This window comes from Castanea sativa, chromosome 11 (genome assembly GCF_040712315.1).
Source record: "Castanea sativa cultivar Marrone di Chiusa Pesio chromosome 11, ASM4071231v1".
In the NCBI taxonomy this organism is placed as follows: domain Eukaryota; kingdom Viridiplantae; phylum Streptophyta; class Magnoliopsida; order Fagales; family Fagaceae; genus Castanea; species Castanea sativa.
The window spans coordinates 41,008,535-41,025,188 of NC_134023.1; the positions used below are offsets into that span (position 1 = coordinate 41,008,535).

General features: G+C 36.5%; 1 protein-coding gene across 1 annotated transcript; it reads right to left on the minus strand.

Annotated features, from left to right (window-relative positions):
* Positions 1 to 811: 811 nt before the first annotated feature.
* Positions 812 to 9,029, minus strand: LOC142616507 (uncharacterized). The gene is made up of 4 exons (XM_075789345.1): positions 8,783 to 9,029; positions 8,424 to 8,522; positions 4,619 to 5,049; positions 812 to 1,423 (listed from the first exon to the last, which is right to left on the minus strand). Exons 1-4 carry the CDS (start codon positions 9,027 to 9,029, stop codon positions 812 to 814), a joined length of 1,389 nt encoding a protein of 462 aa, XP_075645460.1.
* Between the last annotated feature and the right edge of the window lie 7,625 nt (positions 9,030 to 16,654).

The following is a 16,654-nucleotide window of genomic DNA, read 5'->3' on the forward strand; positions in this document are numbered from 1 at the left end:
AGAAAAATATGCAAAGAACATGAAAAAAGAAAAAAGAATCAAAATGCTTTTAATATGGTTGCAAGCGTGTTTCTAGGGTAGGTGAGAGTTATATGATATACCTCAAAGGTGATGGTCTCTATTAAACAGTTATGATTGTGTGTGATTGTATTTGATCCTCCTATATCATTACTTTTCATACAATGGTTTACTTATGCTCTCTTGCAAAAGTTTCATACACAACACGCATACTCTTTGCTACTTTTGATATTATTGTATGGATACAATGTGATTTGGTCATCACAAAGAATACATGTGGTAGTATATGCTCTCTAAACTATCTAAACATGTTTTGAAATAAAATTAGTAAGACTTGTTTAGTGTGTTTTTTATCTAGGAATGCTTTGCATCTAGACTTGAGGTTGTGTTTTGAAATGAAATTGAATTTTTCAATCAATACCAAATGCAACCCTAGTATCTCGTGTCTTGTATGGAAGTCCAGTATCTCGTCTTGAAGCAAAAGCAGTCTAATTAAGATACAAAAGGTAAATATTTATATTCGACTTTATCATGGATGAGACTTACAAGATTAGGAATCATACCATCCTTGGTCAAAAGAAATAACTAAATTCGACAATGCATAGATAATATAAAAAGTGTAAATATATAATGGAGTTAGGATTTATTTGATTTAAGATAAAAATGTCTAAAATGGAAAAACACGCGCGCACACACACACAATATGTTGCACAAGAGGAAAGCTGATCATCAGTTATCTTTCCAAACAGAGTAAAAATAATAATTTCTAACATCACTCTAAACCACAAATAACTTACAACGACCCATGCTTCGGTTTCCGGTCTAAGATTCTTGGTCCATAGGTTGAGTTGACCATGTCAATGAGAAGGCGAAATTCCATCCATGAAAATAGTGCAACTGGAACACTAGCAAGGCAAATGACTGGAATGACCATCCATGATTTTCCTTGTAGAATAATAAAAAGAGAAGCACAAAAGGTTATCATCATGGTTGCTATGGAGAAGATAAGGGTGGAAAGGCCTATCATCATCTTTATGGGTAAGGATCTAAGGAAATCTTCCTCTGCATAACGTGATGTGAGGACGCCAAGAAACATCAACAATGAAGTTGAGGCAGAAACTAAAGACAGAGCATCACATATTATAAAGACCAAAAACACCTTCTCATGTAAGAAAATTGGCAAGCCTAAATCTTGATTGTTGCCACCCGGAACAGTAATTACTGCTGCAAACATAATGGTAACAATTAGAGCGCCTACCAATGTACAAGAAGATGACGTCTCCTTCATCCATTTTTCTCCTTCTTTCACCAACTCTTTATGGCTTTCTGTAAACAATTCTCGTGCTGTTTGACCATTTGTGTTTATGGAGTCTAATACGGAAGGATGGACAACACTCCCCACCTCCTGCATTTATTATACAGAACCTCATAAAGATTATAGTTTAAGATATACAAAACCTCATTTGCCAAGCAATGGCGGAGCCAAAAAATTTTCTTAAGGGGATTCAAGATAAATGTATCATTGTATTCCAACATCCTTAATTCTCTTAAAATAAATCCATATGACTTTATTTTGGGAAAAAAAAATTTGGTAAAATTATTCACTTATATATTCTTATAAACCTATGCTTTAAATACACCTAAAATTAATGACTTATTTATGACAAAAAGTAGGGATGACAATTTTGTCCTGTCTCACGAAGGTTTTCCCTGCCTCACAAAGGAGTGCGGTGGGGATGGGTTTAGATATTTTAGCCCCACCTCATTCCCGCCCCGCATTGATAATGGCTATAATTGTAAATTTTCCATACCTAAAACCCATACTATTTGAACAAACAAATAAACACTAGCTTATTTAAATGCCTTGATATTAATGTTTTTGTTTTTAATATTGTCCTGTTATAGACTTGGACAATATTATTCCATTCTTTAGTTTTATTTGATGAAATAAATTTAGTTATAGTCTCAAGTATATTTATATTAATGAAATAAGCTTTATAAAAAAAAAAAAAATCTAATAGTTATGTGGCAAATTAACAAGAAGTAGAATTTTACAAGGTTGGGTGGGGTCTGTGAGGCCGTAAGGGGCGGAGATAGGGCAAGAAAGTTTTCCCCATCGTATGGGGTAGGCCAGGCTGGGGTAAGACAAAACCATGCGAGGCAGGGGTGAAAATCTCATCCTTCGCCCCGCCCGCCCCCCCCCCCCCCCCCGCCATTGCTATCCCTAACGAATAGTCAATGTTAAAAGGAAAATGAATGAGACAACAATTAATTAAAGAATATTTATAATTAAAAAAAATGAAGGGGGTCATTACCTAAAATTTATTCAAAATTTTGATATTAAAATAAAGGGGGAGGGGCATTTTTGGAGAAGCCAGGGGGACCTTGGCCCATGCACAAAGTACTTGACAATCTAGGGGAAATGGTTCAATCTGTGAAGCAGTATATTATAACTATCTTAAAAAAAAACCTTATAACTTATTGTCTCTTTCCCGTTATTTTAAAGAATGATTCGATCTATTGTGAATGAAAGGTTTTAGGATTAAAACGCAAGAAAGATTAAATGCCCAAAAATTTGTCAATTATAGATATGTATGTGAAATAGTAGAGGTAGACGAGTGTGAAAGAATAATTTTCCCTATTATATAGGAGCATTAAATAATACAAAAATACATAGGTATGCAAGTGCAAAAAGTACTAATTTTGTAAGGATAATAAAGTGTAGTGATGCACTGAATCATGACAGTTACATCTTGGCCTTCGGCTCTTGGGCCTATTTGATCTAGTGTATTGGATTTTTCTTAGAGATTATTATAGTATATAAGATAAATTATAATAATATCCAAGAATTTTGTAACTCAATTGGTCGTCATTTTGATGTGTTTATGACATCTAGGATTCAAATCACACCTCTCCCTTTGTAACTATTGAATTAATAATAATAATAATAATAATAATAATAATAATAATGCAGTTTAGAGGTTTTATCTATTTTAATTCATAGGTGAAATTACATAAAAAGGATTAGAGTCTACACACTATTTTAGATTAGGTCTTAGTTTTTTAATTTCGTCAATAAAAGTCATAAACTTGGGAAATTATTTCAATTTGAATCCTGCATCTACATACTTTATTTGTATATGATATACCTTATTCTGAGTAGTAATAGAGCAGAGAAAAAGGGAAGCCGTTTATAAAATGTTACATTTTACCTAAGGAATCAATTTCTATTTTTTGCCCATCACTTTATAACTCTAAGTGAAATTTCCCTCTCCAAACAGATCTTTCTCACTTTATTCTTTCTATTTAATAATTCCAAAATTGATTTATGAACTAATCTTAGGTGAAATGCAGAGTTTAATCAATGGTTTTCCATTTCAATATAATATATTGCTGCCCAAAATAATAAAGAAAAACAAAGACCTTAAATTGAAACAAACTTATAAATTTGAGACTTTAATTTTCAAAAATTAAAATTTTAAGACCCAATATAGAATATGGTACAAATTTTACACCTATTTATATGACCATCTAATTTATATTAGTTGCTTCTTCTTCATAGATTGTGTCTTTTAAGCTTTATGAGATAATAAATTGAGTAATTTGTATCAATCATATTTTTCCAACAAAAAATAGACACAATGTTTTTAATCATTTAAATACTATCACCGTTTAGTATGAAACAATACGAATCTCAATAAAATATTTAATGTTAGGTTCTATATGTATACGATAATTGGCAAATACATGAATACAAACTTGTGTAGGTATAGATCATAATGTCTATAAATTTGATTAAACAATACTTGAGATGCTACAAGTCAAAGTGCAAGAACATGCAAGCTGTTGTTTTGAAAGAATCTGATTTTAGCAGATACGATTGATCGAAGATGCGGTTTGATCGATCAAAGCACGATTCTATAGATTTTAAATTCAGCCTATTAAGCCCATCAAGTGATTAGGGTTTTAGTCCAATTTCACTAGGTATATAAAGAAAATTCTAATTCACGCTATTCTTTTAAAATTTGAGAGGTTATGTGCTTTTTACTCTTTCAAGCATCTACCGAAGATCACACTCATACTTTTAGTGAGTTCTAGTTAGATGAAATAAATATGATAATAAAAAGCACAATGATCAGGAATGAGCGCTATAAATTTAAACTCATATATATATATATATATATATATATATATAAAACTTTAATTAATTCTAACAATTTAATGCCTTAAAAAAACGAATTAGAATGTGAAATCACCAATTTTTTAGTCTCTTTCATTTAACTTCCATTTCGTGTTTGTCATTTTATGAATTTTTTTTTTTATTATCTCATTTCTGTTCATTTTCCTTACCGTATTGGTAGGATATTGAAGTCGTACTTCTCCAGTACTAGATCACTCACATTCTGACATTTATGTGGATCTTTATTCACCTAAACACTCACGCATTCTCACCTTTTAGTGGCTCTTTTATGCTTTTAGTCAACCAGTTTAGAATAGAGTTTTCAAAGAGTGTCAGATAATTAATCATAAAACCAAGAGAGAACTGAAAACAAGTCATCATTGAAATTATTTAAAAAATATATAAAGTGAGAGATATTACCTTATACCATTGTACTTCTCTTTGCATTAGAAAAGCTGCGCCTGGAACGGTATTACGTTTAGCGGAAGGTTCGAACATCGCTGCAATATGTAATATGCTGTTTGAATCTTTATCTGCTCCTGCAAGTTTTGAGTTCTTTGCAGCAGATTTGCATATGAGTCGAAATACTTCATCCTGACGATGAAGAACGGCAAGCATAAATATGTTTCGTTCCGTGGAGTTTTCAACACACCATACAAGTTTAGGACATGCGTTCAGTATAGCAGTGACAAACTCAACTCTCCCTTTCTTGACAGCTTTGATGGTGGCTTTAATAACCATACCAATTTCTAGTTGTTGAAAACTCGAACTTGGTAACACTTCGCACATGCGAAGTAAAAGTTTATCGGATTGGTGGTGAAGAAGCTTCAATTCATATATTTGATTGATTTCTGAGTCAATAATCAAAACAATGTTTAGTCAACTAGATAATAATAAAAAATGAAAAAAAAAAGAAAAAGAAAAAAGAAGAAGAAGAAGAAGAAAGAAGTTGACCACAATGATCAATGAGCAAGATATGAAATTAATTGAATAATGTATCATACCCAGGAATTTAAGGAGATTCCAAACAGATCCTTGAGCTGCAAAGTGAAAAGAGAAAAATGAAAAAAAAAAAAAAAATGAAATACGCTTACTTAAAAAGAATAGGGAGCAGTTAGTTAGGGTTTACGCTTTTGCTACCAAGATTTGTTATGTAGATGCAGATTCGTAATGTATTTATAGTTAGAAGCTTTTTATAGACTAGAGGAAGCTACAGACGTGCGTAACAGTTTAAATAGATCACTGTAACTAAAATCCTTCCAGAGTAGAGATCTACATTCTAGTGAAGTTTTCTCTCTAAAGTTTTTTTTTTTAACATTTCTCTCATTTTTTCTATGTTTCTTGAATTCTCAATCTTCATGGTATCAGAGACTTGAAGATAATCCATTTTTTCAACCAATCAGCTATGAATAAGTTTAATCTTACAAGTTCTCTCCACCATAAACATCATTTTATTCTATCCATGCACATTTCAAATCTTATCTCTGTCAAGCTCGATAGCTCTAACTATGTGCTTCGGAAGTACACAACTAAATCCTGAAAAGTCAAAATAGTATCTCCTAGATAAGAGTGGTACAACATCAACAAGTGAGAATCCACTCTATCAACAATGTAAGGCATGAGATTAAGTGCTTAAAACTCTAATCAAAGCAACTCTTTCACCCTCAGCATTGTCTCTGGTAGTGGAACAAGAAATTGCGCAAGGAGTTTGGAAGGTCCTTAAACGGTGATATACCTGTATCTCATGCGCACGTGCTCAATCTGAAAATGGAGTTGAACAACGTGAACAAGAATAACGAGACAGTGAATAACTTTCAGCGAAATATTCTGGAAGTTAAAAATAAGTGTGCTTCTGTGGGAGTTCATGTGGTTGACAAAGAAATTCTCCACGCAGGGGGTGTTTGGTTGGCCATAATTGTTAAGTTGTGATTTTTCTATGTTAGTTTTTGTTGGCTTTATTTGTATGTGCATAATCTTATTGTGGTTGAATCAAAAATATTTTTGTTTGCCTTTGGAGGTGTTTTTCAATAACCTTGATTTTATCTCTCATGAATTTGAGTTTTGTATTTTGTGTTGTTTTTCGAAAAAAATCTTGAAAATTTGGTTTTGAAAAACAAAGGGTCAAAGTCACTTGTGAGTGCTTCACAAGTAACTTGTGAGTTGATCAAGCTGCTATTTAGTTTTCTCAAAATTCATGTTGGGGCAATGGCACTCGCAGCTGGCTTGCAAGTTGGCCTGCCTACGATTTTCCTATATTAGTTTTTAAATGGGCATTTCATGAGTTTTGTGTTTTAACTTCGTATATCTCTCTCTTGCGACTGTCTCATCCCTAAACCTCATTTTTTTAGTCTACTACATCAAAACCTAACCAAAATCAATTGCATCTCAGTTCTCAAACATCTCTAAGGTAATTTTTATCTTTTTCCTTTGATTTCAATCCTTAGATTTTGTTTTTGGGGGAGGTTTTGAGTTTATGGTTGGAATTCTCACAATGGGAGTTGGAAAAAACTTAATTTTTGTCTAATATTTTTTATTGAATTATGTTGACTTCGATGCTGTGTTTGATGTTGTGCCTTTGTGACATAATTTTCCTAAATTAAGGCTAGTTGTGCACATGTTCGTTCATTGTTCATATGTTGTTTTTTCATTTGCACACTGGGTGTTCGATGAAATGTCCAAGTGACATCTTCATCCATGTTTGGGCTCTAATGAGCGCCTAACCTTGGGGATAAGTTTTTTATGGATAGTAAACCATGTCCATGCATTCATTCATTTTGACATTTTTTGTACTTATGCACTTTTGCCTCTATGTCTACGCCATAACCCATGTGTGTCGTTTGTATGAGTGCATGTGTTTTTCGATTATGTGTGAATGCTTGTGATTCTATCTCATACATCTTGTGGTCTTTCATGAAATTCATTCATGCACTCATTCTTGTTTGATCTTCATTTCTCATATAGAGATATTTTTCAAGTTAGATTTTTATCAATCCAAAGAAAAAACCACCCCTTCCTATTTGTTTGTCTAGTGAGATAGTAGAAAGAAATTTAGACCCCTAAGAGCCCTCCTTTACCACTTAAGTGGAACTTGAGAGTTGGGAGTGAACAAGCATTTACATACAAAGAAATGCTAGTGATACAAACTTTTTTACAAAAAAAGAAAAAATTACAAAATATTGATATAGTGAATAATTATTGATAAATGAAAAAATGATATTAGTAGTGAGCCTAGATGAAAATCAATAAAAAGTTGACCATAATAACAGTTTGCAAAATATTGTAAAATAGTTTATATATATAGCATTACTCCGACATACAACTAAGACAAAGTCCTGTTTGTCAAATATCACTAAAGATTAGTAGTTTTTTGTTTTTGTTTTTGTTTTGTTTTTATTTTTTTATTTTTATACAAGATTGAAATTCTACTTTAGTTTAATCTAAGTGTATATGTATGTAAAGTTCCCTCCTCAATACTTGAATCTTGGTCCTTGCCCATTTCTTCCCCCCTTCTCACACCTTACAAGCACATATACTTGTGGAGTGACCATCGCACTAAGAGTGTACGGTGGTCAAAAGATTAGTAGTTACAACTCCTAGATTTGTGCAATTCTGTAACATAGGTTCCTATAATAGAGCTTCCCTTTTCGGTTTGATATATATATTTTTTCTCCTTTAGCATTTTGCATCTAGTATTAGAATATAGTGGTAGTTTATTAGTTTCTCCATTTCCTTTGTCCTGAAAAATATGGAAAATTATTTTACCACTATTATCTATATTTAAATGAAAATAATGCTATTGCAATTTATTAGTTTCTCCATTTCTTTTCTCACACCTTACAAGCACTAATACTTGTGGAGTGACCATTGCACCAAGAGTGTGTGGTAGTCAAAAGATTAGTAGTTACAACTCCTAGATTTGTGCAATTCTACAACTTAGGTTCCTATTATAGAGCTTCCCTTTTCTGTTTGATATTTTATCTCTTTCTTCTTTTTTCTCCTTTAGCATTTTGCATCTAGTATTAGTATATAGTGGTAGTTTATTAGTTTCTCCATTTCCTTTGTCCTAAAAATATGGAAAATTATTTTACCACTATTATCTATATTTAAATGAAAATAATGCTATTGCTATTTATTAGGTGAGCAAAATTGAACTTTTTCCAAAATATTATTTTCATTGTGACAAATAAAAGATCCTATGAAAAGTTGAGTATTGATAACAATTTACCTGATCTGACATTTCTTGCTTGACCACTTTTTTCCTTCTCTGATTTTTGGATGCTTATAGGAATTTGGTTGGCGGCATGAGTGGGTGGAATGCATATACCTTGCAGCAGAATTGACCAATGAATCTTGAGTAAAAGAAACAATGATGATGAAAAATAAAATAGGAGGACTTCAATTTTTCTTAATTTCTAATGATATTAAATAAGTTTTTTAGATCTCACATGCATCCATCTGTGTCGAAATCATAATATTTATTTTTTAATTATATTTTAGATTTTAGAAGCATAACAAGTTTAGCCTTCATATAATTTCTTTATACAAATTATCTTATTTAATTTCTTGCAACATTCCTAGTTCTACTGATATGGGCTATTTCCCACGAGTTGAATTGACTCTTTCCCATTTGCAGTCCTTCAACAACCTTTTGGATAGAAGTTGGACTTGGAACTTTGCCTTGCAGAGCACTGACCACTACTTGTGCATCACTTTCAAGTGTAACATCCTTAAGCATGAGGTCCCATGCCAGCTGAAACCCTTCTTCTGCTGCTCTAGCTTCAGTTTCTAGTGCACCCCACAGCCATTCGAACCTCTTGCTCATTGCCCCCATTAGCTGCCCCCATTCATTTCTAATCACAACTCCAACCCCACAGCCCCTTCCATCCTTGAATACTGCACCATCTACATTGATTTTATAGCAGCCCGGTCTAGGGGGGTCCAATGGGGCTTTGCAGCAGGTGGAGGTCTAGCTGAAACTTGCTGAACCTATCTTACTTCCTTAGCATATTCCTCGGCTTCCTTCACGATCCCCTCAACACCCTATTTTTCCCTCCATGTCTTATATTATTTTTGTTGTTCGACAATTTCCAGGCTGTAATTGCAAACAGTTCCCAGTCCACCCTCGGGCACCTCTCCCTAATTTCCCACATTATGTCCAAAAACTCCATATGAGATTTAGGAAGAAAAGGCAGCTTCAGCTTTGTTGCACCCCACACCTCTTTTGCTGTTTTGCAACCCCACAGTACATGACCTAATGTTTCATTTTCTCCACACGCATCACAGCTGACCCCTTCCCCTATTCCCCTTGCCTTCAATCTCCACTTAGTTGGCAGGATATTTTTGCTGGCCCTCCACATAAAATGTTTGACCTTATTCAGGCAATCCAAATTCCAGATTAACTGCCATAAAGCTTTTAGTCTAGACCCATCAGAGCTTTCACCCCTCTCTGCTTGGCATCTGCTCTGTTGCACACATCTTTGGGCTACTCTATATGCACTTTTGACAGAAAATCGTCCATTTGGAGTCCAAGCCCAGATCAAAGAGTCTTTAGGCAGCCTAGGAGTTATTGGAATTCCCAATATTACTTGTGCTTCAAAGGGCAGGAAGGTGTTATTTACCTTTGCAATATCCCAGCTTCTTCTGTCCATATCAATGAGACTTGAGACCATCACCCTTTCACTAGAAAGGTTCCTCGGGCTGACCACCTTAAAGGAGTTCAGTGTTAGAATCCATCTATCTTCCCAAATGTGTACCCTTTTCTCGTTGCCAATTACCCATCTGGCTCCCTTTTCAACAATATCCTTCACCGTCATGATGCTCCTCCACACATAGGATGGTCTACTCCCCAATTGTGCCTCCCTAAAAGAGTATCCTGCAAATTATTTCGCCTTGAAAACCTTGTGGACCGTGGAGCTTGGGTTTTGCTGAATCCTCCATGCTTGTTTGCAAGGAGGGAGAGGTTGAAGGCTTTTAAATCCCTAAATCCCATTCCCCCTTCTATTTTTGGAGTGCACAATTTGTCCCAGGCTATCTAGGCCATTTTTCTCTCCTTATCTTTCTGCCCTCACTAAAATTTACTCATCATAGAATTTAGCTCCTTGCATAAAGACTCCAAAAGTTTGAAGCAACTCATTGTGTAGGTAGGAGTGGTTTGGGCCACGACTTTGATGAGAATCTCTCTACCCGCATTAGAGAGAAGTTTTCCTTTCCACCTGAAAATTTTTCTACCCACAAGGTCTTTTATGAGATTAAATGCTTTCCTTATACCCTTTCCCACTAGTGGCGGCAACCCAAGGTACTTCTCATGATATTTTATGATTTGAGCTCCAAACTGACTTTTCACTTGTTCTTGGACATCTTCACAAGTATTTTTTCTGAAGAAGAGAGAAGTCTTCTCCTTATTAAGTTTTTGACTCGAGTAAGCTTCTTAATCCTCAAGCACCTTTAGCACCCTTCAGCCCTCTTCAACTGTAGCTTGACAAAAAACTATGCCATCGTCCGCAAACAATAGATGGGAAATTCTTGGGGCTCCCCTACAAACTGCGATTCCTTTTATATGCCCTGCTACCTCCTCCTTCTTTAACATGACTGTCAAACCCTCCGCACAAAGTAGGAAGAGGTAAGGTGAGATTGGATCACCTTGCCGAAGCCCCCTTGATGGTGTAATTCTACCTTTGGGTTCCCCGTTGATTAGTACCGAGTATGACACTGTGGTCACACACGCCATCACGAGGGAAATCCAATTATCATGGAAGCCCATCTTTTTCATCATTGCTTTTAGATAAACCCATTCTACCATGTCGTAGGCCTTGCTTATGTCAAGCTTAATGGCCATGAGAGCTTCCTTTCCCTTTTTCCTTTGATTGATACTGTGCATCGTTTCAAACGCCACAAGCACATATCTATTATGAGCCTTCCTAGAACAAAAGCACTTTGTGCTTCATCAATCACTACTACAAGGACTTTTTTCAGACGGTTAGCAAGGACTTTTGATATAATTTTGTAGATCACATGAAACAAGCTAATCGATCATTCAGTAATCTTTTGGGGATTCTTAACTTTTGGAATAAGGCATATATAAGTTTCATTAATAAAACTAGGTAGAACAGCAGCATTCAAAGCATCCAAGACACAATCTGTTACATCACAACCCACAATGTCCCAATATTTCTAATAAAAGATACGAGACATACTGTCTAAGCCCGGTGCTTTTGTGGGATGCATTTGTTTGAGTGCTCTTTCTACTTCATCACCCTTGAATTCCGCTAGTGGCTTTGTAGTGACCCAAAATGGGGTTTTGCAATCCATGGAATCCCACATTGCCCTAGAGGATGTGCTTATAAGGAGTGACCTTCCTTTAATGTGTAGAGGCATTTTCCCCCATTGCTGTGTGCTTTGAGGGAGAACAAAACCGTGAGGGGCATGGGCCACAAAAAGGACAATATCTACACAGTTGGGGAGGGGTCGTTACAAGCTCATCATTCATATCCGGTGTGAGCCGAGTGTTGATTGCACTCAAACTGGCTTCAAAGTTAGTGGAGCGGTTTGACCTGAAGATGGCAGCAAAATACTCCAATATAATGTTCTCAATCCTTCCCTGATCTTCCTGCCACACCTCTTCCATGTTTTCCAGCGCCACAATCCTATTTTTCTGCCATCTTTGGCTAGCCGTGGCATGAAAAAACTTTGTATTCCGGTCTCCCCATTTGATCCATAGTGCTCTCGACCTTTGATTCCACATTATTTCCTCTCTAAGCAGCACCTCATTTATTTCCTCCTTCAGGTTTCGAATCTCCTCCACCTTCTCATTGGTGCTTTCCGTGCCTTCTAGTTGTTGAAGATAGGATTGTTTTTGCCTTAGTACTTTGTTTATGTTTCCAAATTCCCTCCAATTCCATCTCTGCAATTGATCTTAACTCCGCTTCAGTTTGTTCGTAATAGAGGACTCTATGTAATTTCTGACTGGATCCCAAGCCGATTCTACCACCTCCTTGCACCCTTCCTCCCTTGTCCACATAGCTTCGAACATGAAACACTTCTTTGGTGGCTTTCTTGGTTAGGTGCATTTGAGCACAAGGGCCAAAAGACAATGATCAGATATTGACATCGAAAAATGATAGACACTTGCCTCAAGAAACATCGTCATCCACCCATCGTTTGCTACCATCCTATCTAATTGAAGCTTTGTTCTTTGATTCCCAAAACGCTAGTTGCACCAAGTGAAGAGCTGCCCCACAAAACCCAAATCCACTAATCCACACCGCTCCAAACAAACTCTAAAACCTTCCATCTGTTTTACTTCTCTTTCCAACCCACCCGATTTTTCAAAGTGATGCAATATCTCGTTGAAGTCTCCAAATACAATCCACGGCATGTCGCATTGTGAACTCAAGGCTTCCAGCAATTGCCACAAGATGAATCTCTTCTCCGTCTCGGGTTGGCCGTAGAAGCCAGTTGCACGCCATGGTCTCGATGAAGAATCTTCTCAGACAACCAACTAACATTGGCACCTTCTTTCCACAGTAAAGCAAGTCTGCTGCTTCTACTGTCGCTTGGAACAACAATACCCTGTGTGAAATCAAGCTTTGACTGAATCCCCTTAATCTGACCCGCACTGGCCTTTGTTTCTGCAAGGAAAACCAGCAAAGGATCTCTAGCTCTTACCTCATCGGGGAGGGTTCAAACCACCGGGGTAGACCCCAACCCTCGGCAGTTCCAAGCAATGATACTCATTGGGCTCGGCGGTGCTGCGTCACAGTCACCACCTCATTGCCATCCATCTGCTCCTCATCTCCTAAGGAAGGTTTGGTCTATTTCTTACCTTTTCTTCTTTTTTGGTCGACTAAATTTGGGTCTAGTTCTTTAAGTGGAGTTAGGCCTTCACGTTCCTAGGTTATTGGAGACTTGGAGTTAAGCCCACCTGCATTGGTTCATTCTTTCCTTCCCTCGCCAAACGTTTCTAGTGCCCACTCTTTGGGCAATGCTTTTCAGAAGTCCATCCCATTTTCGAATCAAACAGCATGGAAATTGGGCTTTGTTCATCATTAAATTGGTTTGGGCTTGGCTCTTGCTTCCTTATGGACCGGTTTGGTACCAACTCAAATTTAAACTTTGGCTCGATCCCTTGACATGTTGCTTTCTCCCACTACATCCCTTATTGTTCCCTCTACTTTTTCGTCCCCCATGTTACCTTTACCTTCTTCATGTAACTCCCTTTTCTGGTTGGGTGGGGAATCATGTTCTGCTGCTTCCCATGCAGGGCTAGTGTCACCCTTAGTGTCCAGCCTAGGCACGTGATCTCTGCCACCTCCTTCCTTCTTCCTAACCACATGGATTTTCATCACCCTTTCCTATGTTCTCTCTCCAGCAACCCAGCTTCTTCCTTCGTCTTCACCACCCGTGCCTAGTTTGAACGAGTCCTTGAATCCTCTTCTTATTGGTTCTCCCTTTAGCCAAGCCCCATATTGTAAGTCGCCATTTTTCTGTTGAGGGTTTTCGGAGCTACTCAGATAGTCCTTTAGAGCATGACTGAGCATCCCACAATTGTAGCAGAAGTTAGGGAGCCTTTCATACTTGAAGTTGATCCACTTGCTCTCTCCCCCTTCTATGGTGACCCTTTTACCTCAAACCAGACGTTTTGTCACGTCTATACGGACCTTCACCCGAAGGCATTTCGCCCATTGAACCCCTGAGTTCGAGACATCCATATCCAGTACCTCCCCTAGCTTGGACCGAATCACCACCCCTGTTTCCCTCGTTCTGCTCATTAGTGGAAGATGAACATCTAGACCTAGAACAGAGCCCATTTAAGTTCTATCTCCCTTGGGATTAGTTCTGGCTCAAATTTTTGGATTAGCACTAATTGTTTTTCATAGCTCCATGGACACATATCAAGGACTTTTTTCTTATCCCGTCCATCCCCAAATTCTACCACAAACAGATCCTCTTCTGTCTCTGAAATTTGAACTCCCTTATTCAATTTCCACAACATCCTCATATTCTTTCTTAGGGAGTCCAAGCTAATGCTTCTGTGTGATAACACCTTTAGGATTACATAGTTTTGCCCCCTTTCCTTAGCTGCTTTTGTACTTCCACTCCCCAACTCTATGTCTTTATCCTCCTCCTCTGTGAAAGATAATTCCTTCCATAGCTCTTCTAGCTCCTCAGCCATGGTTGTCCCACTGGTTGTTGACCTGGACGAGAAGTGCTACACAAGAGAAGGCCAGTAACCCAACACCCAAACAATGACCTCACCCAAGGAAGGTCCAGCTAACTCTCACAAATAGAGGTGAGACACTTACCTGCTTCTACAAGCCAAGGGCTAGAGAGCACCCATGGGCATGATACTAGTATGATTCTTTGACTATTTTGGTTTTTAAAAACTGTGGTTTTAATAATAAAAAGATGAAGTGCCTATTGTTACATGTGGTGGTATACCCTGACACCCACCCAAGTGAACTCTAATAATCCAAAGTTGCAAACATCTCTTTTTATATATTTATTAGAACTCAAATTTCAAATTGTTTTTTTATATACACATATAATTTGCCATCTATCAAATCTCCACTACCATCATCATCATTATTATTTCTATGAAAATAAATAGTTTACACAAGATTAAAGAAGAGAAAAAAATTAGACATAATGAATTTACATGATTCGCTAATATGTCTACATCTACAGGTAGCAACAAACAAAGTTCCACTATAAAATAAGGAGATTACAATAGTAGCAAATATAACTCTCATAAGACTCAAACCTGGTAAATATAAAAAGAGATCCAAAAAATGGTGCTAGTCATTTTCTGCCACAAGATCCCCCTCCCCTCTACATTATGAAAAACTTTCATATGTGCCAGACGTATGAGACATGTGTCTCATTGACACATTGGCCTCACAGGTGTGTTTTTGTTGAATAGCGTATCATTCCTAAGTCCTTACTTCCTTATCTAAGATTCTCCTATTATGAATTCTTTCAAGTGAAAACTTTAAAAGTTTTTGTAGTATAAAAGGTCCTATAAATATCATAACATGCCATAAATGTTAGTATTACGAATTATTTTACGTTAAAACTTTAGAAGCTTCTGTAGTTTAAAAAGTACTATAAATATCATAAGTAACATACCACGGACGAACAGTGTCTCCAAATTAAGGCATCTAGACCACAGGTCCTTGGCATGTAGATGTGGCTTGAGCCATAAAAGGTCTAAGTTATGATATATTAATTCTTTATGATGTAGATATTAAACTTGGGCGACGCGTGGTGATTGCGGGAGACACACTCTGACATTCGGAAGATCTATGTTACTCCTTATGTGAGATCCGAATCCTCTTCATTTCATTTTGAAATGGAGCCTCTACACTTCGTGGCTAGGATCTATTTTAAATAGATCAACGGCTTAAAACAACCCAGATAAATAAAATAAAATAAAGGAAAGAAGAACAAGAACAAGATTAAGGGTTGGAGGAGAGTAGAGTAGAAAAAGAATAAGACCTAGATACTTATTAAATTTTCAAGGGCAAGAATTTGCTGCAACCTTGATTGCTGCAAATCCTACATAAAACTGATAAAAGTGGATATAGTAATATGTTAAAATGACACATGTCCAGTTAGTGTCTCTCTCTCTCTCTCTCTCTCTCATTACGTAGGACTTGCTGCAACCAAGGTTGGAGTTGGTTGCAGCAACTCCTTGCCCAAATCTTAAATCAAACCATTTGGTAACTATTTAGAAAAGAAAGAATAAAAAAGGAGGAAAAGGGGCAACGCTACAGGAAGACAAAAAAAGATTGATAAGTTCTTGCTAATTATGGCCAAAATGTCACCATAGCATTATTTACCAAAATATATATCAATCTACCATTATTTCGAAAATATGTAGGAATCTACCACTTTTTGGGTACTCGAATATGGGGAACTCAAGTTTTTTATGGTATTCGAGTTCTATCAAAAAAATTTCGAAGAACTCAAGTTTATAAAACTTGAGTTACTCGGCAAACTTGAGTTTTAAAAAGGTGGTAGCCCCTTACATATTTCCGAAAGAATGATAGATTAATATATATTTAAGTAAATAGTAGTATTTGGCCATTTTAGCTTGCTAATTATTATAAAAACAGTGATGAGAATGAATGTAGTTCTTCAAAGGAACTAGCCGTCTTAGAATGGAAATATAGAAAAAGAGAGAGAAAGAGAACAATAGAGAAGAGAGTCAATTTACTTAACATTTCACAGACGCCAATTTCATTCCCTTACAAATGTTTATATGCAATTACCAATCGATACAATCTGTTATTCCCCTAACTAACTCAACTTCATTCACTTGTGCTAACTAACTCAACTACCTCTTCCTCCACTCGTGTTAACTAACTGCTTCCACATCAAAGCCACATCAGCACTTCTTCTAATGAACGCAACAGACGGCAACTACAACTGCAATGTAGCTCCTATCAAAGGCATGTT

Excerpts from the sequence above, each read along its gene's own strand:
- LOC142616507 (XM_075789345.1), bottom strand. The coding sequence starts at position 9,029 with ATGGGGGCAATGAGCAAGAGGTTCGAATGGCTGTGGGGTGCACTAGAA. Across the intron at positions 8,523-8,782 it reads GTGGGAAATAGCCCATATCA|GTATATGCATTCCACCCACT; the intron begins GTAGAACTAGGA and ends TTCTGCTGCAAG. Across the intron at positions 1,424-4,618 it reads GAGAAGTACAATGGTATAAG|GAGGTGGGGAGTGTTGTCCA; the intron begins GTAATATCTCTC and ends TAATAAATGCAG.